Raw genomic sequence first — 24254 nt, 5'->3', positions numbered from 1 at the left:
AAAAATTAATTTTATTTACCTGTTTAGTATTCTTTGCATTGTTGCTCCATCTTATTGTGTTGAACTTTTTATTTCAAAAAAATTAAAAAGTAATCATAGAATATGATACTTACAAATTAAATTAAATTAATATCTGGCATGATAAAAAATAATATCTTTTCAAAAATAATTATATATAAATAATTTAAAAAGACTATTTTAGAATTTTAAAATTTTTTTAGCAACTGTTTTAAAATTATTCAAAATTATTTTATACTTTATTTTAGATACTGATCTATTTGTATCGAACACATATATATTTAACTACTATATGTATAAATTAACATTTCACATCAACAGTTATCATTAATAATTAACAAAAGAAATTCTATTATTTAACGAAAATAAAAATTAAATATTATTTTATATATTTTAAAAATTAAAAAAACTAAAATATGTGTAATTATAAAAACTTTAGGATTAATTCGGATAATTGCTCTGTAATTTTTTATAGACCCTTATAATAGTAAATGCTTATTTTGAAACGGTTCCAGTTTCCAAATACCTTTTTTCAGTTTTCTCGGCTTCCTTCCCTCTTTGTATTCTCTACTCAACTCAATACTCTTCTCTCTTTCTCTTTCTCTCTTTCAGGGTATAATTTCGGCGCCGGCGATATCAAGCCGTAAAGTCTCATCGTCGATTTCTATTATACTTGCTTCTTCCGCTTATTCTGCCCCCGAAAACTCAATAGGTTTTATCTTCCTCTCTCTCCCTCTCTCTATTTGCTTGATTTTGCCGTTAGCATATAGTATCAGATTAAATTAAACTTAATTGCTGCATTATTTTGGTGTGTGTTGACATTTGAGCTTCAAAGTTTGAAACTGATCTTTGTTTTATTTGGTATAGGTTCGCCCTTTATATTCTAAACTCAATCGTTACTCACTTGTTTAGACAGAACACCCAAAAAAGAATCGCGATTTTCTATCTCATCAATAATATATGAAACCATTGTATTCAATTTATTTGATTTGATTGTGGTTTCAAACTCGCATTGGACTAGTGAGGGAACTGGCTTTCCCGGCGTTTCTTCCGTAGGAAGCTAAGCATAATCAAATCATCAAAATTTTGTAGTGACCCTAATTTTGTTCATAATTTCCTCATATCATGCACGGAATTTGACATTCATGGTTATTCTTCAGTTTCAATCACTTGTAAGCTGTCCTTTTTGGCTTTAACGGTTTGTGTTCCCTTTCCATTTCAGGTATACTAACAAAATGATAGGATCCTTTATTACCCGGTCACTTGTGTATGTCCTAACTTCTAACTCTGTGTATTATATTTTTGGTTTTTGTCATAATCTTTTAATTTTGAGGATAAGATTTCCATTTATGTGCTTGCAGAATGGCTTTTGGCTATGCCTACCCAGCCTATGAATGCTATAAAGCAGTTGAGAAGAATAAACCAGAAATTGAACAACTTCGCTTTTGGTGCCAATATTGGTATAATATTGATTTTTCATTTGACCGAAGCTTACCTGGTGGTGAATACCAATACCAACTTTCTTTTCCCCCTTGTGATGCAGGATTTTGGTCGCTCTTTTGACAGTTTTTGAGAGAATTGGTGATACTTTTATATCATGGTACAACATGCATCCACTGCTTTCAATTGAACAAATAAGGAAGCTGTTTTGCTTTCATATTTTGTTCTTGTCTTTAAAGTGAGTGTTCTTCTTGTAGGGTCCCAATGTACAGTGAAGCTAAGTTGGCGTTTTTCATATACCTGTGGTACCCTAAAACAAAGGTATAACATTATTCACTGTTGTAAATCTGATATTACGTTGTTCTTTGCTTTCAAGTTAGATTGACCTGTAACGCTATACCATATGACTTTTACGTGTGTTAGGGGACAACATATGTATATGATTCCTTCTTTAGACCATATGTTGCAAAACATGAGACAGAAATCGATCGCAACTTGTCAGAACTAAAGACAAGGGCTGCAGATGTAGCAGTTTTGTATTGGCAAAGAGCTGCTAGTTATGGCCAGACTAGAATAGTTGACATTCTGCAGTATGTTGCTGCGCAATCAACGCCAGCACCTCCCCCTGCTCAGGTAGCTGATGTCTATGCATTGCTTTGAATACTGTTTACGGGAATGTGACTTAACTGTAAGGTCACTACTCCATTTGATGTTGGCATATTGATCAATTAGCTTTCTTTGTTAGCAAATATTTGATTGGTCATCAATATGGATTTTGTTTTCATGCTTCTTTGCTGCATAAATTGCCATCTTCAAGGGTTTCCATCTTCTGCTTTATTCTGAAAAACTGTCTCTTCAAATCATAGCAACGACCAGGTGCAAGGGTCCGTCAAACTGCACCAGCTAATCATCAACCAGCTGCTGCAACAGAAATACAGGCTGAGGATCCTCCTTCTCCTACTTCCCGATCATCTTTAAGTCAGCAACAGAAGGAAGTAGCAGAGATGAGTTCTTCACAAGTGCCTAAAGCAGTTTTCTCTGCAGCAGGCATAAGTACCCAGAATCCTACGCCCCAGTCGATCAACCAATCAGCAGCACCTGCAGAGACAGAGCCAATGCAGATTAATGCAGCAAATGAAAGTGAGAATCCTTCTGCAGAAGAGACAGTAATGGAAGAAAGCATTAGGGTTACGCGTGGCAGATTAAGAAAAAATCGATCTACTGCAATGCCTTAAGTCAGTAAAATTTCAATTGTGAGGGTTGGTGGACAAAGATTGGCGTCAACTTCTTGTAAAAAACTCTGTAAAAAGGCATACTTAGATTAAAATTTCATTTCTTGCTTTATTTTTCATTTTATTTTGGCATGAAAGACTTGGTAACTTCATGCCACTTCATATGAACTCAGATTCCCAATCCCAAGGAATATTTGCATCAGCTGCTTTGAATAGTTGACCTTATCCTTAAGAGAGGGAATATGTTAACACTTACATGGAAGGCACATTTGATGAAGGATAATTTGTCCCAGGGCAGTTTGACATTTTTGAATAGATATATTTCACCATAGATAGCTGAATGTGTGGGGTGGAAATACTTAAAAAGTAGATGACGCTCAAAAGAATATCGGGGAAGAACATAGATTCATATTTTAATTGTTTGATTGTACAGATATGATACTTTGATTGCTGATTGACTGATTGACATCGTATGACATGGGCAGTCAATCTTAACCACACAAGGTTGGTTGTTCTCTCTCTCTCTCTCTCTCTCTCTATATATATATATATATATATATTGCACAGATGATATTGGACTGCAAAAATTACACCCAATAGAGTTCAGTTTGTTTGTCCAATATATGCTTAAACGAAAAACATGTGTCAATAGATTTACCATCCAACAATTTTGACATGTTTTGAAATTAACCTTAACATTACTAATGGCACAAATTCGCAACATTGTTGTGCTCAAGCATGACAATTTTAAGATGTTAAAGAGCCTTTATTGCAGCTAGGGTTTTGGTTGAGTGGCAATATATGATGTCTCTTAATATGCTGTATCCAGATTCGAACCTTGGTAATGGCAAAGTGGTAGATAGGACTCTTAAATGTGTCTGTGTGAGTGCGTAGTGTGCGATTGGGAGTTGTCAAATCAAACTGACCAAAAAGATAAAAAAAAGCACATTTATTTACCATTTCTTTTTATTATAAAACGAGAGCCAGTAATAGGAAAACATTTATAGAATACCAGGTTTGCATACCAAGTTATTTTTGTCGTGAATATCAATATTCGAGCGAGTTATCAGTTTCAATAATCATTAACTACCTCGAATATAATACTGCAAATATATAAGAACTCGCTATATGAGTTGAATGATTTGGCACAGCATCTTCGCCGCCTGAATTTGTCTTCTTACTTGACTGGAAACAAAAATATGAAACACACAATACATAACTTGCAGTTGCATAGTAGTAAAATAGATATTTAACGTGAAAAATGTCACATAACTAAGTCTTGCATAGAATTTCACTATTGGATAGAAAGGTCACACAAATCCTGGGCCGCAAAAAATACCTCATCAATAGTGAAATTAATAATTTCCACGAGTTAACTCATTTCTGCTCCATGCCCATAAAAAAACATTTCTACTCAATACATGTAGGATGCAATACTCTACCTACCAATTTGGTCTTGCTTTCATGCACAAAGGGTGTTATTTCCATACATCAACATCATTAGTATAGCTTCTGCAAAAATATCTAATATTCAAAACCGGAGTTGGTTTATACTTTATGGCTAAACTCTGCACATCCATGCAAAAAATCAACCAAACAGCTTATCTCTTCGATCTGCATACTTATACTGCCAAGGCAACAGCTGAGAAAGGGAGTAACAAAAAAGGCCTAACATTTACAGTTTAAATTGCTAGCCATTGCCGTTTGTCATCTCAAAAGTTAGCAGCAACTTGTATTTACATATTGATGATTGCTTCTGTTAGAAGTTATTGTTAACCCACAAATCTGTTAGGGTCACTCCAGCATCTGATTCAAACCAATAGTCATCATCCATCTGCAAATAAATCAATAGATTAATCACTATCGTCTTATTTTATTTTATTTTTCTATTTTTTGGTTTTCAATATTCAAATTAACAAGTTATTCATACTTTAAATTCCATAGGAGTAATTTCTTGGATTCCAAATGCCTCTGAGCCCGGGGATGTTAAAACCTCAGGATTTTTTAGATCAGCCTTGCTTGCTGATAATATCATGTCCCTCATTTTGCAGTGATTACCATTCCATGATGGATCTATTAGCTTAACCTGCTCGATAGTATCACTCTTACACTTAAGACCTTTCTTGCTTCAAGCATTAAAATGAGAAAACATCAGTTAAAGACCGTATAAAAAAAACAAAAATCTAAGAATAAAACCAACAAGGTGCATGGAACACGTAAATAAGCACATAAAGAGAACTTCAATAAGGTGGAAGCAACTTTTGGGAGCAATATTAGAGAACACAATACCTCAATAGATATATATATATTGGTCCAGTTGCACTTCTAACAGTCATTTTGTAATGCCGGAAACCTAACTCCTGCATATTTGTGAATTAGCCATTTATTATTCCAATAAACTTTAATATGATAAAATCTATCAGTAGAACCCACCTGATCAGGATCGGGAACCTCTACAACACTAAATTTTGGAGCCTTGATTGCAATAAGCTCTTGGTTCTGTAATCTGTACAAATGTAAGTACTTGTAATATATAAACTAAAGTTTGATAATTTTTTATATGTATAAGGAAAAGAAATTGACCTGGAAGCATGGAAGGTTAAGAATATCTTCATTTGTCAAGAAAAGGTACCTAATAATCAAGCAAGATCACATCCAGGTAAGAAAAGCAATAACAAAATCGCAACTTAATATAACACAGACGTCAGAAACTATATACCTTTGAGAGTTTTCATTTTCCTCCAGGTTTTTTATTAGCTCTTGCTTTTGCCTGAGAATTAAGAATGATAGATGTTTAAATAACAGAGAGGTTAATCATCAGAATACTTTCAACAATGATATTAGTGGAAAACCTTATACAATCGTCGAGTGCAGATTCTTCAGCGTACAGATTTTCAACTTCAGTCTGCAATTAAACAAATCAATGTCAAAGAGTTCCCCGAGTAATTTGCATACAAGTTAATCAACAAATAAAAATGATCAAACAACCTTAAGTCTTTTGAGTTGATAATCCAGTTCTTGGGCTCCATGTCCATTACATCCCCTGTTCACAAAAAGTTAGGAATAGTCATGTCATATATTCATGATAAGCAACAACAAAGTAGCAAACAAAAGAATAGATGTTTACTTCCACCGTATATGATTCTTTGAAGTCTTCTCTATCAATCCTATTCCTTCGAGAACATTTGTAATATCATAAATTCTTCGTTTTTGAACCTGCCCATAGAAACATATATAAGGGTAGCATGTATAAATATATTTTGCTAGGGAAATTAAATTCATATGAGCAGAGGGAGGAAAAATCATTGTGTAAACCTCCAAGGTCTCAGCAGTTTTATTTAAATCCAAGGTACCATAGTCAGCCGCTTCAATCAAGCAGACAAATTTCTTGGTTAACAACCCTGCCATTACAAGAAAGCACCACATTAATGAATAAACCTCTTCAAAATATCATCATTGACATTTAGCATTACAGATAGAAGATTAATTGATTATGGACATACCTAAGGAACTGTCATAACGACAGTTGTTAACTGCAGCCAAATGAGGAGCTTCTGGTATGAAAATTTAACCCCCACATAATTTATTCAAAGAAAGTAAAAATAACAATGTGAAAAAGCTAACAATAAATTAATGCAGAGTTTTAAAAGAAAAAAACAAGATTGAGAAAGTTGTTACCAGTAGCATTAGGTTTGTGAGTGGCATGTTTTGTATATCTGGTGGTTTGATTCTCTGCCCTAATGGGAGGCTGAGTTTGATTGTAGAAAGTAGGAGGTAGTTGACGATGATTACTTGTGTGATTGTGATTATGATTGTTGAAGTTGAAACTACTGATTGCACATGTTTGAGTCAACTGCTATATATACATAGGTAGTTCAAGTGTGAGCAAGTGCACATTCTACAAAATAAATTAATAAATAAATTATAGTTAGTATTTAAAACTTATAAGCAAATTCGGCGAATTATATTATCCATCACCATCACTTCCCTCGTAATAAAGTGTTCAAGCGGAATCCCCTCAAGCGTAAATTGCGGAATTAACATAACATAACATAACATAACATAACAATTAAGCGTGATAATATTGAGTATTAATTAGTTTTCGATTGTAAAAGAAAAAGAAACGGAATATAAACAAGAAAGAACTCACGGGTGGGTTAGGGAGTATGGAATGGGCAAGGGATTGAGAAAGAGAATGAGAATGTGGATGGAATCGATGCTTTAATTGGGATTTTTTATCCTCCCCTGAAGTTGACATCACTGTTCAGTGTTGCGCCTGCTGTTATGTGTTTCTGTGAGAGAGAAAAAAAAGAAAGAAAGAAAGAAAGAAAGAAAGAACGAAGCGGTGACTGAGTGAGAGAGTGACTTCAGTTCGAATGATCACGCCACCCGCCTTTTGTTCTCTCTCTCTGTATATTTGGGCTTCGCCTCCATTCATACTCTTGACTTATTGGACTGCTCTTTCTTTTATTTCCGCCACAACATGCCAAACAAAAGTATGTCATCTTGACAAAAAAAAAATGACCTATTAGAAATTTAGAATATACTTCCTGAGTGGACAGTTAGTCCGCCTTTTCAGGTCAGGAATACAATCAGAACAGAAGCATAATCAATATAATCGAAATCATGTCAACCAGCTTTCAAGGACTCCAAAGAGATGAGGGGTTACCTGGGAGGGTGGAAACGGAAACCTGCGACAGGCACGAAGCTGAAGGGGAAGAGCGGTTTCAACCCACGGCATTGCAACGGCCTACTAACGACACCAGCAACGACATTATCAACATAGGGAGAAGGGACCGCGGAGGGGACGCCGAGTGACTTATTGCTTGGCGGAAGGTTAGGCGGCAGAGGAGCAGCAGCGGCCACAGGACGACTGTGACATCAGGAGCTCCATGGCGGACCCAAGTGCACCACCAGGAGCTTCAGCGAGGCATGTCTTCGGCGCGGAGCGGCTGCGGTAGAACCCAAGTGGAAAAGCTGCGAATTCGGGCTGGTGACGTCACTGAGGAGGACCGATTAAGACCTCAGCTTCATGCATCAAGTCCCCGGGATTCTGTTGGAAGTTCCGATGACAATGGGAGAGCGCTGAGAGATTGACTTCGAGGAAGAAGAGTTGAGGTTCGATTAGGGTCGGGTATTAGGGGGTTGGGTCGTTGGGTGAATTCGGGTTCTGGTTGTTAGGCCGGGTCAGTAGGGGTGTTCGCGGTGCGGTTTGGTTCGGATTTTGAAGGAAAAGCTATTCGATCCGATCGTTTAATTAAGCTGTGGTTTGGTTTGGTTCGTTTTTTTTTTCAAGGTCATCCGAACTAAATCAAACCAATTAAAATCGGTTTGGTTTGGTTCGGTTTGTTCGGTTTTTTCAATCAAATAAAAAAAATTTTACCATACTATTATGCAAAGTCATAACATTGAAATTAACAAACCGAAATACACAATAGCTAACAAAGTCTTGATCTAATGAAATATAACGACAACAGAATTCAAATACGACAATTAAAGAAGTTTAATAGTTCAACAGTCAACACAACTGAAAATAAAAATAAATTGTCATTAAACTGATAGCAAAGTTATGATGTCTTCTCCAACAAAATAGCTAAACTTCATAATGCAAACCAACCTGAAATAAAAAAAACAGTTACATAAACAAAATTGGAGGCAATGCAGTCGGAGATCTGATGCTTGTTGATTCATTCGGAATAGGAACTAGAGGCAATCCAGTGTCGCCCATATTCTCACTTGAACTGACGTCAAACTACATAAACAAATACAATAAATCAAGGACAGAAACCAGTAATAAACAAGGAATAAACAAAACTGAACAAAACCTGATAATCTTCACAAGCAATAAACAAAACCAGCAATAAACAAGCAATAAACAAAACTGAACAAAACCTGATAATCTAAACAAGCAATAAACAAAACCAGCAATAAACAAGCAAGGGGATCAGCAATAAACAACCAATAAACAAGCAATAAACCAGCAATAAACAAGTAATAACCAGCAATAAACAAAACTGAACAAAACCTGAAAATCTAAACAAGTAATAAACAGCCCTAGCAATAAACAACCAATAAACAAGCAATAAACCAGCAATAAACAAAACTGAACAAAACCTGATAATCTAAACAAGCAATAAACAAGCAAGGGGATCAGCAATAAACAACCAATAAACAAGCAATAAACTAGCAATAAACAAGCAATAACCAGCAATAAACAAAACTGAACAAAACCTGAAAATCTAAACCAGCAATAAACAGCCCCAGCAATAAACAACCAATAAACAAGCAATAAACAAAACTGAACAAAACCTGATAATCTAAACAAGCAATAAACAAAACCAGCAATAAACAAGCAAGGGGATCAGCAATAAACAACCAATAAACAACCAATAAACAAGCAATAAACCAGCAATAAACAAGCAATAACCAGTAATAAACAAAACTGAACAAAACCTGAAAATCTAAACAAGCAATAAACAGCCCCAGCAATAAACAAGCAATAAACCAGCAATAAACAAAACTGAACAAAACCTGATAATCTAAACAAGCAATAAACAAAACCAGCAATAAACAACCAGGGGGATCTGCAATAAACAAGCAATAAACTAGCAATAAACCAGCAATAAACAAGCAATAACCAGCAATAAACAAAACTGAACAAAACCTGATAATCTAAACAAGCAATAAACAGCCCCAGCAATAAACAACCAATAAACAAGCAATAAACCAGCAATAAACAAGCAATAACCAGCAATAAACAAAACTGAACAAAACCTGAAAATCTAAACAAGCAATAAACAAAGCAATAACCAGCAACTGATAATCTGAAATAAACAAGCAATAAACTGAACAAAACCCACAAAACCTGATAATCTGAAAATTAAATCAAGGACAGAACTGATAATCAATAACCAACAATGCATCAGTAAAGTTTACCTGAATAGATGGCTCGGGCTCCATATGCACTTGAATCGGTGGCTGGCTGTGTTGATCGTGGGTATCCCTACAGAACCCAGAAACGCTGCTAGGTGGAGGCGGCGAGGTCGGAGGTGGCGAGGTCGGAGGTCCTGTGTCGATCGTCGCCCGTCGGCGCTGTTTGCTGTGCTACCCTGTGGCTTTTGGGTCAGTGGGTGACTGGGTGGTGGCGAGCCAGGCGAGGTGCTGTGTTGAGGGATCTTCGTCTTCGTGGTGCACCGGCGGTGGGGGATCTGCTATGTTCGGCGGTGGGATTTGGAGGAAGCAAGGCTTCGAGTCTCAAGGAGATGGGTGGCTCAGGCTGGCTTTGTGGCTAGGTCTGGGTGAGTGGGTGTGCACTGTGTAGGCCGCAGAGGGCAGATGTGATGGCTCAGGCAGGCTAGCTCTGATATGGGATTTGGGGGTTAGGTTTCCATGGGCGATTTGGGGAGGGACTCGCGCATCAGTAAGCCAGTAAGGTAACGCGTTTGCGGGGGGTGGGGGTCTGGGGGGGTGGGGTAGGTAGTTTTTAATTTTTAGGGTTTTGGGAAGAACCGGTTCGGTTCGGTTTGGTTAGGGTTTTGGTGGCAAGAACTGAAAACTGAACCGAACTGCAAAAAAATAGCAAAACATCATTTTTTCGGTTGTTTCGGTTTTCGATTAATTCGGTTTTCGGTTTTTTCGGTTCGGTTGGTTGGTTTAGTTCGGTCCGGATCGGTTTTGAACACCCCTACGGGTCAGTTCTCTGGCCCAAGGCCAAGTCCAAAAAAAATATATACTTCCTGAGAAGTTCATATATACTTGCTGATTCAAAAATATTTATGCCCTGCAATCACAGGGGAACACCAATGTTAATGTTAATGTAATTTTTTATTGAATTGTTGGAGAAAATTTAAGCATAGTTGTTCAGTTTCTTGCACTCTTAATTCTAAGAATTGGACTATTTTTCTTTGAGTGGTTATTTACTTGGTCCTAAATATCATGCTGCATAGTCAAGCACTCATGCCACACAAAATAGGCCTCAGATTTAGAATTAAAGGATCACATATTATAATTTAAAGAGTTATGCTGCACATACAAGTCGTTTTAATTTATAAGTCTTACAAGTTGGGTCAAGTCTAACAAAAACTACATTCACCCACTGGAACGTGATAACACGTGCGTCACTCAACCGTTTCCAAAGCGCGCTCTCACTCACCATTATGGAAGACACTTCTTCTTCATGTTTCTCCTCCTCCTCTTTCTCTTCCTTCTTCTTCTTCTCTTTTTTTTTTTTTTGCGTTTCTCCTCTTTTTTCTTCGTGTTTCATCTTCATCGTTGTTTTTTTTATTACTGTTGTTGTTGTTGTTGCATTTTCTTCCTCCTCCTCTTTCTATTGATTTTTGCAACATTATATATTTTTTTCTTCTTTATTTGATTTTTTCTCCCAAGAAAAATTATAAGAAAACGAAATAAGAAGATGAGGAAGAAGAAGCAGTAGAAGATGAAGAGGAAGAAGAGGAAGAGTTTTGAATTATGCAGAATTTATCAGAATAAAAATACACCCAAAATTTCTTAAAATACACCCAAATATCTTTGTGTTACACCCAAATTTGCTACAAACACAGAAAAAATGTTGCCTCTAATGTTGTGTTTTTTTCCCTTCTTTTTTTCTTATTTCTTTCTTTCTTTTAGTTAAATGAATGTAAGTTCATCCTCTTCCAAGTAATTTTGTAGCATTATGTGTTTATTCTTCTTCTTTGTTTGATTATTTTATTTTTATTTTTGTTAAGAGGATAAAACAAGAAGAAACTTGAGAAGGTAAAATAAAAAGGAAAAGATGAATAAGAAAAAAAGAAGAAGAAGATGGTGACGATGATAAAAAAAAGAAGAAACGGTAGAAGATGAGAAGGAGGAAGAGGAAGAGTTTTGAATTATGCAGAACTTATCAGAATAAAAATACACCCAAAAATTCTTAAAATACACCCAAATATCTTCGTGTTACACCTAAATATCTTTGTGCTACACCCAAATTTGCTGCAGAAAAATGTTTCCTATAATGCTATATTTTTTCTTCTAAATTGAACCACACCTTAGCCACTTGATTGGATTCAAAACAATAATCAATTTCATTCTGGTTTAATTGACAATCTGAACCTGAATTATTTATTATCTTCAACAACAAGATAACTAATAATAAAGGAGAAAGAGAAAAAGAAAAGAGGAGAAGAAATTTCAATGAAAAAAGAAGGAGGAAGAGGAGGAGGAGAAAGAGGTGGTGTTGATGACGATGATAACAAGAGAGAAAAATTACGAAGAAGAAGAAGAAGAGGCACGGAGAAAAATGTGAAAGCGTGTGAATATAAATGACTTGTATGAAAAAACGCTTGTATGTGGAGAATAACTCTAATTTAAAATATTATAGTATTGTATTTTTGGTATAGATAAGGAGTAATCTACAAACCAACAAAATATACTCTATACGACTATAATATTACAAACATAACTATAATTAGAAGTGATAAAACTGAATTAGAATTTACATCAAAACTATAGTGAAAATATAGTTTCTTTGTTACTCTGCATATTTCTCATCATTAATTGGAAATAATTTTACTATATTCACCAATGAGTTAGACTAGAATGGCATGTAGTTATGGTTCTAAAGACAAAAGAATGTAGAATTGATTGCTAATACACATACGACGCGTGCGCGTCGTGGAGGCTTGCGCGTCGATTCCCTTTTCTCTCTTTTTTTTTAATGCAGAATGCAGGTGATGATGCATGATGTATGAGTTGACACAGATAAAGATGAGATAAACTAAAACCAAGAATGAAAAAGGAAGATCATACCATGGTGGGTTGTCTCCCACCTAATACTTTTAGTTAAAGTCCTTAAGTTGGACACTTGGTGAGCTCCTTGTCAGGGCGGCTTATGCTTGAACTCTTCCAGGAATCCCCACCAATGTTTGCAATTCCAATAGCTTCCGGGATCCCAAACTAGGCGCATAAAGCCTTCAAGTAATTTAAAGCAAGTGACAAGACCCCAAAAGTGTTGATTGTGGGAATGAATTTCGGGGTCCCAAACCTTGCTTTTACACCAGTCTTCTTGTTGATCATCATTTTTCCACTTGGGTGGTGAGCAATTGGAATTCTCACTGTGATATCCAAACAACTTCCGAGACCCATTTAATCGAGCTCTACACCAACCTTTGCATTTCATCTTGGAGCATACAACCATATTGAACCTTACATGACAACTCCAACCACTAACCATCTTCCTCTTACTCTTAACACCACAAAGAGCTCTAAGCTGACCATCTGTCTCAAGTAAAGTATATTCAAGTGGGCTAATTAAGCTTAGAGATGAAAGATTTACCCACTTGGATGAAGGAATGGATGGTGATGGCTTTGGGGGAGAGGTCTCCAACAATTTTGGCAAGCTGATTTCCAGCTCCATGCCCTTGAGCTCTTCCATGACAACTTCCACCTCTTTGCGAGCTTCTTCAACTTCAACCTCTCCCTCTTGGTAGCTATCTTCCAATTCAATCTCTTCTTCATTGCTTACCAAGGTCATGGAGGTTGTGCTTCTTCTTCTTTAATCTCCATGTCCAATCTAGTAGGAAAGGATTCGATTGTAGGTAAGAATTCATCAATGATTGAATCCATCTCATGATCAACCACTTCCAAGTCTTTAACCATGATATGCCTTGGAGGTTGTACACCCTCCTCAGCATCCAATTCAAGCATCTTGGTAGGAGACTCTATGACTTGGCTTTCCCATGGAGGTTCCGCATCTCCCAAGTCTTCAACCACTTCCTCTTCTTCTATAATTACTGCTTCTTCCAGTTATTCTAGTACAAAATCGTACTCCTACTTGATGACTTCCACTTCATGACAACTCTCTTTAGCTACTCCTTTATCTTCAAGGGTCTCTCCTACCTCCACCTTTTGGGCCTCCTCTTGCTTCTCTGGAAATAAGGCTGCGTGTAACCGATCCATTGCGTCCCTAAGACGATCCCTTCTCTCTTGTTCTATATCAATGGCATAATTGGGATCGTGTTGCTCTTGGATTGATGGATGTGGGTGCTCTTCCATGGAGGGTGGTGATGGGATAGAGAGATCATTTTGTGGTTGAAAAGGAAGTGCACTAGAGCTTGAGGGTTGACTGTTGGGAGTATTCAATGATCCAATCCGTGAGGTGAGAGCTTGTAAAGAAGAGGTAAGACCGTTTAAGGTAGAGTTAAGTGTGGTTTGAAGTTTTATTTGCCCTTGATTAATAGAATTAAGGGTGTTATTATCCAGTGGAGGTTGGGGTGGATAGGAGGGTTCATTTGTTGGGAGAAAGGGCTCATAATACGGAGGTAGTTCTTCTTGATAAGGATATGGAAATGGTGTATATTGAGGTGGTGGTTCTTGGGAGTAATTGTATTAGAATGGGGGTGGTTCTAAGTGTGGCTCATAAGGCTCTCGGTGTGGTGGGTAAGGATTAGGGTCATATGGGATGTTTGGCGAAAAAGGGGCTTGTGAGTAGGGTTGAGGGCTATGTTGAGGAGGGGGGTAGACATATGGTGGTGGTTATTGATAATCAAAAGGGTGCTCACTATAGTCATTATCTTGGTATGCCTCTTGGAAGGGCTCTTGGTCATAGTATGTTGGTGGAGGTTGTTGCCAAGAGGGTTGATCAAATCCTCGTGGCTCCTCCCATCTTTGATTCTCCCATCCTTGATGCATATTCTCATTGTAACCTCCTCTTCTTGCAGCATAATTGTAACCAAACTCATAGCCAAAGGGGTGAGAGTTCATAGTAGTAAGAGAAAATAAAAACAAAAACTAATAAAAATAAGCAACTAAGTCCTAAACTAATAAAAACTAACAAACAAGAAAATATTTACAATAACTAATAATAAGGCACACGTTTGCAATTCCCCGGCAACGGCGCCATTTTGACGAACGAACTTTTGACGATTTAGAATTTCATAAATAAAATCTCGTTGAAAGTATAGTGATAAACCACTATTTTATGGTTTATCTTGTGCTCAATTGAGTGGATTTTATCAATCTTTCATACACTTGTTCATACAAAATGCATGTTTTACATTCTCCTTCCTGATTTTGTGCTATGATTGAAAACATTCTTCTTTAGCCTTATATTTGCTAATATTAATCCTTCTTATTACCATTCGATACCTTGATATGTGTGTTAAGTGATTACAGGGATTACAGGGCAGGAATGGCTCAGAGGATGGAAAGAAAGCATGCAAAAGTGGAAGGAATACAAGAAGTTGAAGAAATTGCTAAGCTGTCTAGCCTGACCTCTTCAAACTCAAACGGTCATAACTTGAGCTACAGAGGTCCAAATGAGATGGTTTCAGCTGCGTTGGAAAACTAACGTTTGGGGCTTCGCAACGATATATAATTTGCTATAGCTGCTCTGAAGCCAGGCGACGCAAACGCGTGGATCACGCAGACGCGTGACCTGGCAGAAACGCAATCCATGCAAACGCGTGGACGACGCTTCCGCGTCACTTTCCCGCGACCTGTACGTACCAGAATATGTTGGGGGCAATTTTTGGGCTGTTTCTGACCCAGTTTTTGGCCCAAAAAGCACATATTAGAGGCTATAAAGTGGGGGAATCCATTCATTCATGAGGAAGTCTTCGATTATTCACTTTTCATAATTTAGATGTAGTTTTTAGAGAGAGAGGTTCTCTCATTTCTCTTAGGATTTAGGATTAGGATTCCTCTTAAAGGATTTAGGATTATTTCTTCTCAATTTCCAGATTCAATGTTCTTTTTATTTATTTTATCAATTTAGCTTATGAACTCTTTATGTTTAGATTGATTTTCTTTTATTAATGCAATTGAGGTATTTCAGATCTATGATTCTTATTTAGCTTTTTATATTCTTGGCTTAAATTGATTAAATGGAGACTCTTGAGTTATCAAACTCATCGTGATTGATAATTGTTATTTTTGCTAATTGAATTGAATTCCAATAACTCTAGTCCTTTCTTAGGAGTTGGCTAGGACTTGAGGATCAAACTAATTAGTCCACTTGACTTTCCTTTGCTTTAGTAAAGGTTAACTGAGTGGGATTAAAACTCAATTTTTATCACCATTGATAAGGATAACTAGGATAGGATCTCTAATTCTCATACCTTGCCAAGAGATTTTATTATTATTATTAATTTATTTTCCTTGTCATTTAAATTATTTGTTCCCTATTTCGAAAACCCCCAAAATTCTACCTTTTTGCATAACCAATAATAAATCATACCTCCCTGCAATTCTTTGAGAAGACGACCTGAGGTTTAAATACTTCGGCTATCAATTTATTAAGGGGTTTGTTTCTTGTGACAACCAAACTTTTGTACGAAAGGATTTTCTATTGGTTTAGAAACTATACTTACAACGCGATTATTTTTATTCTTTACCGATAGAAAATCCGATCGTCATATAGCTTCTAGACCGACAAGGAATCCTTTCATACAAAAGTTTTGGTTGTCACAAGTAACAAACCCCTGATAAAATTGATAATCAAAGTATTTAAACCTCGGGTCATCTCTCAAGGAATTGCAGGGAAGTGTGCTTATAATTGGTTATGGAAAAATGTATTTTTGGGGTTTTTGGATTAAGAAACAAGAATTGTAAATTGGAAAAGGAATAAACTAATAACTAGAAAAGCTCTTGGCAAGGAATGAGAACTGGAAGTTCTATCCTAGTTATCCTTATCAATTGTGATGAGAATTGTTCATTGCTCCCACTTGGTCAACCTCTAACTATGAATGTATGTCAAGTGGATAAATCAATATGAATCCTCAAGTCCTAGTCAACTCCTAAGGAAAGACTAGAATTATTGGAATTCAAGTCAATTAGCAACCTTCAATTATCAATCAACAAAAGAGTGTGATAACTCAAGAGTCTCTAATTACTCAACCAAAGCCAAGAACATAAAATCCTACTCTAACATGAAATAAAGGAAGAAGCAAGAAATATGAAATACCTCAAATTATATAAAAGGAAAATCAATCTAACATAAGAATTCATGAACTAAAGTAATCAACAAGAGGAATAAATAAGAGTATAAGAAAACTAAATTAAAGGAACGTTGAACCTGGAACTGGAAAGAAGAAATCCTAAATCCTAAAATCTAGAGAGAGGAGAGAGCCTCTCTCCCTAGAAACTACATTTCAAACCTAAAATTATGTAAATGAGAAGTGAATGAATGAATGAATCCCTGAATCTGCTACACTCCCAGCCTCTAATATGTGTTTTTTGGGCCAAAAACTGGGTCAAAAGCAGGCCAAAAATCGCTGGGGGTGATTTCTGATATATACAGCACGTGGCGCATGTCACGCGTATGCGTAGGTCATGCGTACGCATCGCTTATTAGTGCACGGAATTGTGATCACACTTTTCACAACTCCGGTACAACTAACCAGCAAGTGCACTGGGTCGTCCAAGTAATAACTTACGTGAGTAAGGGTCGATCCTACGGAGATTGCCGGCTTGAAGCAAGCTATGGTCATCTTGTAAATCTCAGTTAGGCAGATTCAAATGGTTATGAGTTTTGATAATTAAAAGATAAATAAAACGTAAATTAAAGTAAAGATACTTAACTTATGTAATTCATTGGTGGGAATTTCAGATAAGCGCTTGGAGATGCTTTGTTGCTTCTGAACCTCTGCTTTCCTATTGTCTTCATCCAATCATGCGTGCTCCTTTCTATGGCAAGTTGTATGTTGATGGATCACCGTTGTCAATGGCTACCATCCATTCTCTTAGTGAAAATGGTCCGGCTACGGGTTACCGAAGGGCTAATCATCTGTCGGTTCTCACTTGTGTCAGAATAGGATACATTTATCCTTTTGCACACTGTCACTGCGCCCAACATTCGTGAGTTTGAAGCTCGTCACAGTCATCCTATCCCAGATCCTACTTGGAATACCACAGACAAGGTTTACACTTTTTGGATCTCAAGAATGCTGCCAATTGATTCCAGCTTATACCACGAAGGTTCTAATCTCACGTATTTGAATGCTCTGTTGTCAGGAGAGACAATTCAGATCCGTGGATCAGAGGCCGAAGAGAATATACTCTGGTTGTCATCCAATGACTACATTGAATATCATGTAGACCACTTGTGGTTGTCAGGCACGTGGATATTGGCTAAGCGAGTAACAAAGATAGTGGGTGATTGTCACGGGTCACCCCTTCACTCTGACTTAACTGAATTAAGTACAAGAGTATATCATGGAGAAGAAGTAAGCATGAATTGAAAGAAAAATAATAGTACTTGCATTAATTCATGAGGAACAGCAGAGCTCCTCACCTTAATCTATGAGGTGTAGAAACTCCACCGTTGGAAAATATATAAGAAAAGAAGGTCTAGGCATGGCCAAATGGCCAGCCTCCCAAATGGCATAAGCTCACTAAAAACTGAAAGAAAGATCTAAAAGCTCCGAATACAATAGTAAAAAGTGCTATTTATACTAAACTAGTAACTTAGGTTTACAGAAATTGAGTAACTAAGTGCAGATAGTGCAGAAATCCACTTCTGGGGCCCACTTAGTGAGTGTTTGGGCTGAGCTTTGAAACTTTCACATGCATAGGCCATTCTTGGAGTTAAACGCCAGCTTGGGTGCCAGTTTGGGTGTTTAACTCCAGCTTTGGTGCCAGTTCTGGCGTTTTACGCCAGAAAAGGGTCTCTGGTGGGCGTTTGAACGCCAGTTTGGGCCATCAAATATCGAGCAAAGTATGGACTATTATATATTGATGGAAAGCCCAAGATGTCTACTTTCCAACGCAATTGAGAGCGTGCCAATTGGGCTTCTGCAGCTCCAGAAAATTCACTTCGAGTGAAGGGAGGCTAGAATCCAACAGCATCTGCAGTCCTTTCTCAGCCTCTGAATCAAATTTTTGCTCAGGTCCCTCAATTTCAGCCAAAAAATACTTGAAATTACAGAAAAATATACAAACTCATAGTAAAGTCCATAAATGTGAATTTTTCATAAAAAATAATAAAAATATAATAAAAAGTAACTAAAATATACTAAAAACTATGTAAAAACAATGCCAAAAAGCGTATAAATTATCCGCTCATCACTTATCTTCTGCGCTAGGCACGCGTGTGCGTCGTCCATGCATGCGCGTCACTGCCAACTTCTCAAAACTTCATTTTTCATGTTCCTTACACTTTTGTATGTTTCTTTTCCATCCTCTAAGCCATTCCTGCCCTATAAAGCCTGGAAACACTTAACACACAGATCACGGCATCGAATGGTAATAAAAAATAATTAAAATTAACAGTTTAAAGGCTTAGGAAACATGTTTTCAACCATATCATAGAATTAGGAAGGAATTGTAAAATCATGCAAATTATATGAATAAGTGAGCAAAGACTTGATAAGAACCACTCAAATGAGAACAAGATAAATCATAAAATAGTGGTTTATCATAGACACCCAAGAAATGGAAGTAATTGTGCAAGAGCTTAATGGGATAACTCCACCCCAAGGACAAATTGAGTGGGTAACAATTTCTTCAATGAGCTTCATAGGCCCACATCAATTTGCTTTATTGGAAACGGATCACCAACTTAAGGTGCTTCTTGGAGTGTTAAATGGTGAAAGATGGGATGTTGGTTGGAAATGGAGTTCAAAGTATAAGTGGTGCAAGGTTCAATGTGGAGGGTCACAACACTCAAGTGGGTGCTTCAAGGGTGCTTGGGAAGGTTGTTTATCCAATGGCACAAGTGAAGGTCAACAAGAGGATGATAGAGGAACCAAGTGTGGGATCCGGGCATACATGTCTACAACCAATAATTTTGGATCCCAAATTCTTTCTTGAGGTTGCTTAGGAGCTTGATATACTTTATGTGGGATTCTGGAGGATTTTTGAAGAGCAAGCATGGTTGGCAACTCAAGGATGGATGGAAGCATAAGCCACCATGACACAAGCTTCACTCAAAAGTCCAACTTGAGGACTTAAAACCAAAGTGCTAGGTGGGAGACACCCCACCATGGCAATATCCTTCTAGCTTCCTCTCTTTTACCTTTTATTTCATGAATAATTGGCTATATTACTTGGTTGGTTAGATTTATTTTGATGGTTGTTGATGGGTGGAAAATTAGATTTCCACACAAAACTCACCGGTAAGTGTACCGGGTCGCATCAAGTAGTAAAACTCACTTAGAGTGAGGTCGATCCCACAGAGATTGATGGATCAAGTAACTTTAGTGGGTGATTAGTCTAGTCAAGCTAACATTGATGATTTGAGTAAAAATTGAAGCAACAGAATGTAAATAGCAGTGAATTTAAAGTTGCAAAAAGTAAAGTGGACAGAAGCTTAAATTGGCAGAAGCTTAAAGAGCAAGAAAAGTAAATTGATGGAATCTTAAATGAAAAGAAATTTAAATTGCATCAAATGTAAAGGGGGCTGGGTGCTGAAAAATTAATTGAAAACAGTAGATCAAAGCTTAGAGCAATTGCAGAGTAATTAAATTGTGCAGGAAATGTAAATCAAGCTCAGTGTGAATGGAAAAGTGAAATTGCAGAAGAACAGAATTGCAGATTTGCAGGAAAAGTAATTTTGGATCTCAACAATTTCAAATGTAAAGTTGCAGAAAGTGAATTTACAGGAAAGAAAAGTGTAGCAGAGAGTTGCAGAAATTGAAAATTTGCATAAGCCAAATTGAATTCAATTATAACAGAAATGTATAATTGCAGAAAAGGAAAAGGAAGCTAAGCTCTCCACCAGAGCCTTTTACCCTACTCCTAATGCTCTCTAGCAGAGCCAGCCTTCTTTTGAAAATGAAACAGATGCCTTTATATAGGCTTCACAAAAATAAAAATGAAATTGAAATTGAAATTGAAAACAAATTACAATTAAATAAAATTCCAAATCTAGCTTGTTCTTGTGCCTTTGAGTCATGATGTGGGCTTTGCTTGCTTTGGATTTGAAGAGAGATGGGTCCAGTTGGCCTTGGTTCAATTGGTTTGGAGGCATGGGTCAAGGTTGCTTGGTTCAAGTTAGTTTGGTGTGTGGGAACCTTCCAGGGGAGCACTCCGTTTGATTAGTGAACTTAGCATTCACTCTTGGCCTTGTCATGTGCTAAGCATCCTTGCCCATAGTGTTCACTAAGTGAACGTTTCGCTCACTCTTTGAGCGCTATTCCTTGGGTTCCTTGCTCCCAAGTTTGGAAATCATGATAAAGTGAAAAGAGTGAACGTAGCACTATGCTTTTTGGGCCTTTGGTTGAGCGCTACGTGGTTCCCCTCTTCGAGCCTTGGTGTGAGCACTTTCTTGGTTGGTTTTGGGCCTTAAAGATGCCTATCACTTGTGCTTCAATTTCATGCCAAATATGGATTTCTATATATCGTTGGAAAGCTCTGAATGTCAGATTTCCAACACAACTGGAAGCACATCAATTGGATATCTGTAGCTCAAGTTATGGTCCATTGAAGAAGGCATGGTTGTGCTGTTTAGAGGCAGCTGGCGCTCAAAGTGTGGCGCTCATTAAGAGAGCGTAGCGCTCATAGAAAGAGCATTGCGTTTACTAATAAAACGTAGCTCTATGAGCGCCGTTTGGAGGCCAAACTTAGTGCCAGCTTCTGAGGCCCATCCTTGAGGTTCACTGATAAACCACTATTTTATGGTTTATCTTGTGCTCAATTGAGTGGTTTTCATCAACTTTTTACCCACTAATTCATACTATTTGCATGGTTTTACATTTGCCTTCCTAATTATGTGCTTTGATTGAAAACATGTTTCTTTGGACTTATATTTGCTAATATTAATCCTCTCTTATTACCATTAGATGCCTTGATATGTGTGTTAAGTGTTTTCAGAGATTATAGGGCAGGAATGGCTCAGAGGATGGAAAGGAAGCATGCAAAAGTGGAAGGAATACAATAAGTTGGAGAAATTGCTAAGCTGTCCAGCCTGACCTCTTCGCACTCAAACGGCTATAACTTTAGCTACAGAGGTCCAAATGACGCGGTTCTAAGTGCGTTGGAAAGCTAACGTCCGCGGCTTCGATTTGATATATAATTTGCCATAGTTGCCCTGATGCCAGGCGACGCGAACGCGTGGGTCACGCGGACGCGTGACCTGGCCAACACCCAATCCGCGCGGCCGCATGGACGACGCGGCCGCATCACTTTTCCGCGACCTGAACGTAACAGAAATCACAGGGGGCAATTTTTGGGCTGTTTCTGACCCAGTTTGTGGCCCAGAAAACACAGATTAGAGGCTATAAAGTGGGGGAATGCATCCATACATAGGAAGCTTTCAAATTCACAATTTTAGGAGTAGATGTAGTTTTTAGAGAGAGAGGTTCTCTCCTCTCTCTTAGGATTAGGAATTAGGACTTCTCTTAGTTTTAGGAGTGACTCTCAATCCCAGGTTCAATGTTCTTTTATTTCTTTTCTCAATTTTGTTTTTGACTCTCTATGTTTAGATTGATTTTCTATTTAATATATTTTGAGGTATTTCATACTTATGATTGCTTTCTTTTATTTACATGATTATTACTTCCCATCTGAAGGCATTCTTATTCCAGTAGATTTACTTTTCCCCTTTTGGTTATGGTTAAAATATCAGTAACTCAGGAGTTATCCAATTCAACAGCATAATTATTAATTGTTATCTTGCCAATTGAGTTGAACTTCAATAATCCCAATCTTTTCTTAGGAAATAAATAGGATTCGAAGATCAAACTAATTAGTCCCTTGACTTTCCTTTACTTTAGTAAAGGTTAACTAAGTGGAATTAAGATTCGACTTTCATTGTTATTGATAAGGATAACTAGACTGGACTTCCAATTTCTCATACCTTGCCAAAAGTTGCTTTACAGTATTTATTTATTTTTAATTGCCATTTAAATTATTTGTCATATAACATATTCCCACCTTACTTCCAAAACCCCAATTTACAAACTCATAACCAATAATAAGAACATACCTCCCTGCAATTCCTTGAGAAGACGACCCGAGGTTTAAATACTCGGTTATCAATTTTATAGGGGTTTGTTACTTGTGACAACCAAAACGTTTGTACGAAGGGATTTCTGTCGGTTTAGAGACTATATCTACAACACAACTGTTTTTATGAAATTCTTTACTGGCAAAAATCCTAATGTCAAAATGGCACCGTTGCCGGGGAATTGCAAACGTGTGCCTTATTATTGGTTATTGTAAATATTTAATAAAAATATTTCTTTTGCTTGTTTATTTATTTTTGTTTTTAATTTTTATTAATTACTATGAATTCTCACCCCTTTGGTTTCAAGTTTGGTTCCAATGTTTTTGTAAGGAATGGAAACTATAATGAAAATAGGCATCAAGGTTGGAACAATCAAAGATGGGAGGAGCCACAAGGATTTGATCAACCCTCATGGCAACAACCACCTCCAATGGACTATCAACAACCACCACCATATGCCTATGAACCCTTTCCTCAACATAACTTTGGACCACCACACTCACAAGCCCCTTTCCGCCATTCACCTCCATATAACCCCAACCCTCAACCACCATACCAACCACCTTATGAGCCATATGAACCATATATAGAACCACCCCAATTCCAACCCAATTACTCACAAGAACCACCACTTCAATATTCACCATCTCCATATCCATCAATCCAAGAGCACTATGATCCTATTTATGAAAGTCGAGTGCATCAAGAGACAAAGGATCGTCTCAAGGAAACAGTGGATCGATGTCAGGCAACCATTCATCAATTGGGGCAAGCAATAATGAGTCAATTAGCTTCCCGACGTTCAGACACTCAAGGAACCCCCATGGCTTCATGTGGACAATCTAATGAAGAACGTAGTATGAAGGAGATACTAGAAACTCCAGTGAACAGTACGGAGCATGACTTTGTACTGGAACAAGTAGAGGAAGCCGGGATTATTGAAGAAGAAGAATTGGTTGAAGACTTAGGAGATGCTGAACCTCCATGGAAAAGTCAAAACATAGAGCCTCCTTCCAAGATGGTTGCAATTGATGTTGAGGAGGGTGTACAACCTCCAAGGCATATCACAGTTGAAGACTTGGAAGAGGTTGATCAAGTGATGGAGATTCAAGAAGAAGAAGCACAACCTCCCATGCCCTTGGAAAGCAATGAAGAGGAGATTGAATTGGAAGAGAGCTGCCAAGAGGAAGAGGTTGAAATTGAAGAAGCTTGCAAAGAGGTGGTAGTTATCAAAAAAGAGCACAAGGGAGTGGAGCTTGCAATTCCATTAAAGATGCCTCCCCCTAAGTTGCCATCATCCTTCAAAAAATTCAAGTGGGTAAAATTCATATCCCTTAGCTTTCTAACCCCACTTGAATATAGGCTACTAGAGACGGATGGTCAACTTAGAGCTCTTTATGATATTAAGAGTAAGAGGAAGATGGCCAGTGGTAAGAATTGTCCTGCAAGGTTCATCATGGTTGGAAGCTTTAAGTTCAAACGCAAAGGTTGGTATAAAGCTCAACTGAATGGGTCTAGGAAGCTGTTTAGTTGCTGCAGTGAGAATTCAGATCACCTTTCACCCGGCTGGAAAAATGCAGATCGAGACAAAAACGGGTGTAAAAGTAAAGTTTGGGATCCTGGAATCTGTTCTGGCATTTGTC

The 24254-nt window shown here is 37.4% G+C and overlaps 2 protein-coding genes across 12 annotated transcripts; one reads left to right on the top strand and one right to left on the bottom strand.

Moving 5' to 3' along the window:
* Positions 1-474: 474 nt before the first annotated feature.
* On the top strand, positions 475-2982 carry LOC112766153 (putative HVA22-like protein g). Its single transcript, XM_025812028.2, has 7 exons — positions 475-730; positions 1241-1285; positions 1380-1478; positions 1562-1618; positions 1716-1779; positions 1882-2091; positions 2325-2982. The coding sequence occupies exons 2-7, from the start codon at positions 1254-1256 to the stop codon at positions 2691-2693; spliced, it is 831 nt and encodes a 276-aa protein (XP_025667813.1). The 5' UTR covers positions 475-730; positions 1241-1253; the 3' UTR covers positions 2694-2982.
* Positions 2983-3901: 919 nt separating this feature from the next.
* Positions 3902-7794, bottom strand: LOC112766437 (transcription factor E2FC). 11 transcript variants are annotated; one of them, XM_072223226.1, is made up of 14 exons: positions 7360-7794; positions 6841-7195; positions 6369-6543; positions 6194-6244; positions 6006-6091; positions 5818-5906; positions 5679-5733; positions 5543-5595; positions 5410-5460; positions 5274-5322; positions 5124-5189; positions 4980-5050; positions 4621-4816; positions 3902-4524 (listed from the first exon to the last, which is right to left on the bottom strand). In XM_072223226.1, the coding sequence occupies exons 2-14, from the start codon at positions 6946-6948 to the stop codon at positions 4450-4452; spliced, it is 1125 nt and encodes a 374-aa protein (XP_072079327.1). In that variant the 5' UTR covers positions 6949-7195; positions 7360-7794; the 3' UTR covers positions 3902-4449. The 11 variants fall into 11 exon arrangements, with proteins under 11 accessions (XP_072079327.1, XP_072079329.1, XP_072079330.1 ...); XM_072223228.1 differs by having other exon boundaries at positions 6194-6241; XM_072223229.1 differs by having other exon boundaries at positions 6194-6241; positions 6841-7154; positions 7360-7771.
* Between the last annotated feature and the right edge of the window lie 16460 nt (positions 7795-24254).

The sequence above is a fragment of the Arachis hypogaea genome, chromosome 17, assembly GCF_003086295.3.
Source record: "Arachis hypogaea cultivar Tifrunner chromosome 17, arahy.Tifrunner.gnm2.J5K5, whole genome shotgun sequence".
NCBI lineage: Eukaryota > Viridiplantae > Streptophyta > Magnoliopsida > Fabales > Fabaceae > Arachis > Arachis hypogaea.
This window is presented reverse-complemented; position numbering and strand designations above follow the sequence as displayed.

Excerpts from the sequence above, each read along its gene's own strand:
- LOC112766153 (XM_025812028.2), top strand. The coding sequence starts at position 1,254 with ATGATAGGATCCTTTATTACCCGGTCACTTGT. Across the intron at positions 1,479-1,561 it reads CGCTTTTGGTGCCAATATTG|GATTTTGGTCGCTCTTTTGA; the intron begins GTATAATATTGA and ends CTTGTGATGCAG. Across the intron at positions 1,619-1,715 it reads GGTGATACTTTTATATCATG|GGTCCCAATGTACAGTGAAG; the intron begins GTACAACATGCA and ends TTCTTCTTGTAG.
- LOC112766437 (XM_025812334.3), bottom strand. The coding sequence starts at position 6,948 with ATGTCAACTTCAGGGGAGGATAAAAAATCCCAATTAAAGCATCGATTC. Across the intron at positions 6,547-6,840 it reads CCATACTCCCTAACCCACCC|CAGTTGACTCAAACATGTGC; the intron begins GTGAGTTCTTTC and ends ATGTATATATAG. Across the intron at positions 4,817-4,979 it reads ATATATATATATCTATTGAG|CAAGAAAGGTCTTAAGTGTA; the intron begins GTATTGTGTTCT and ends TAATGCTTGAAG.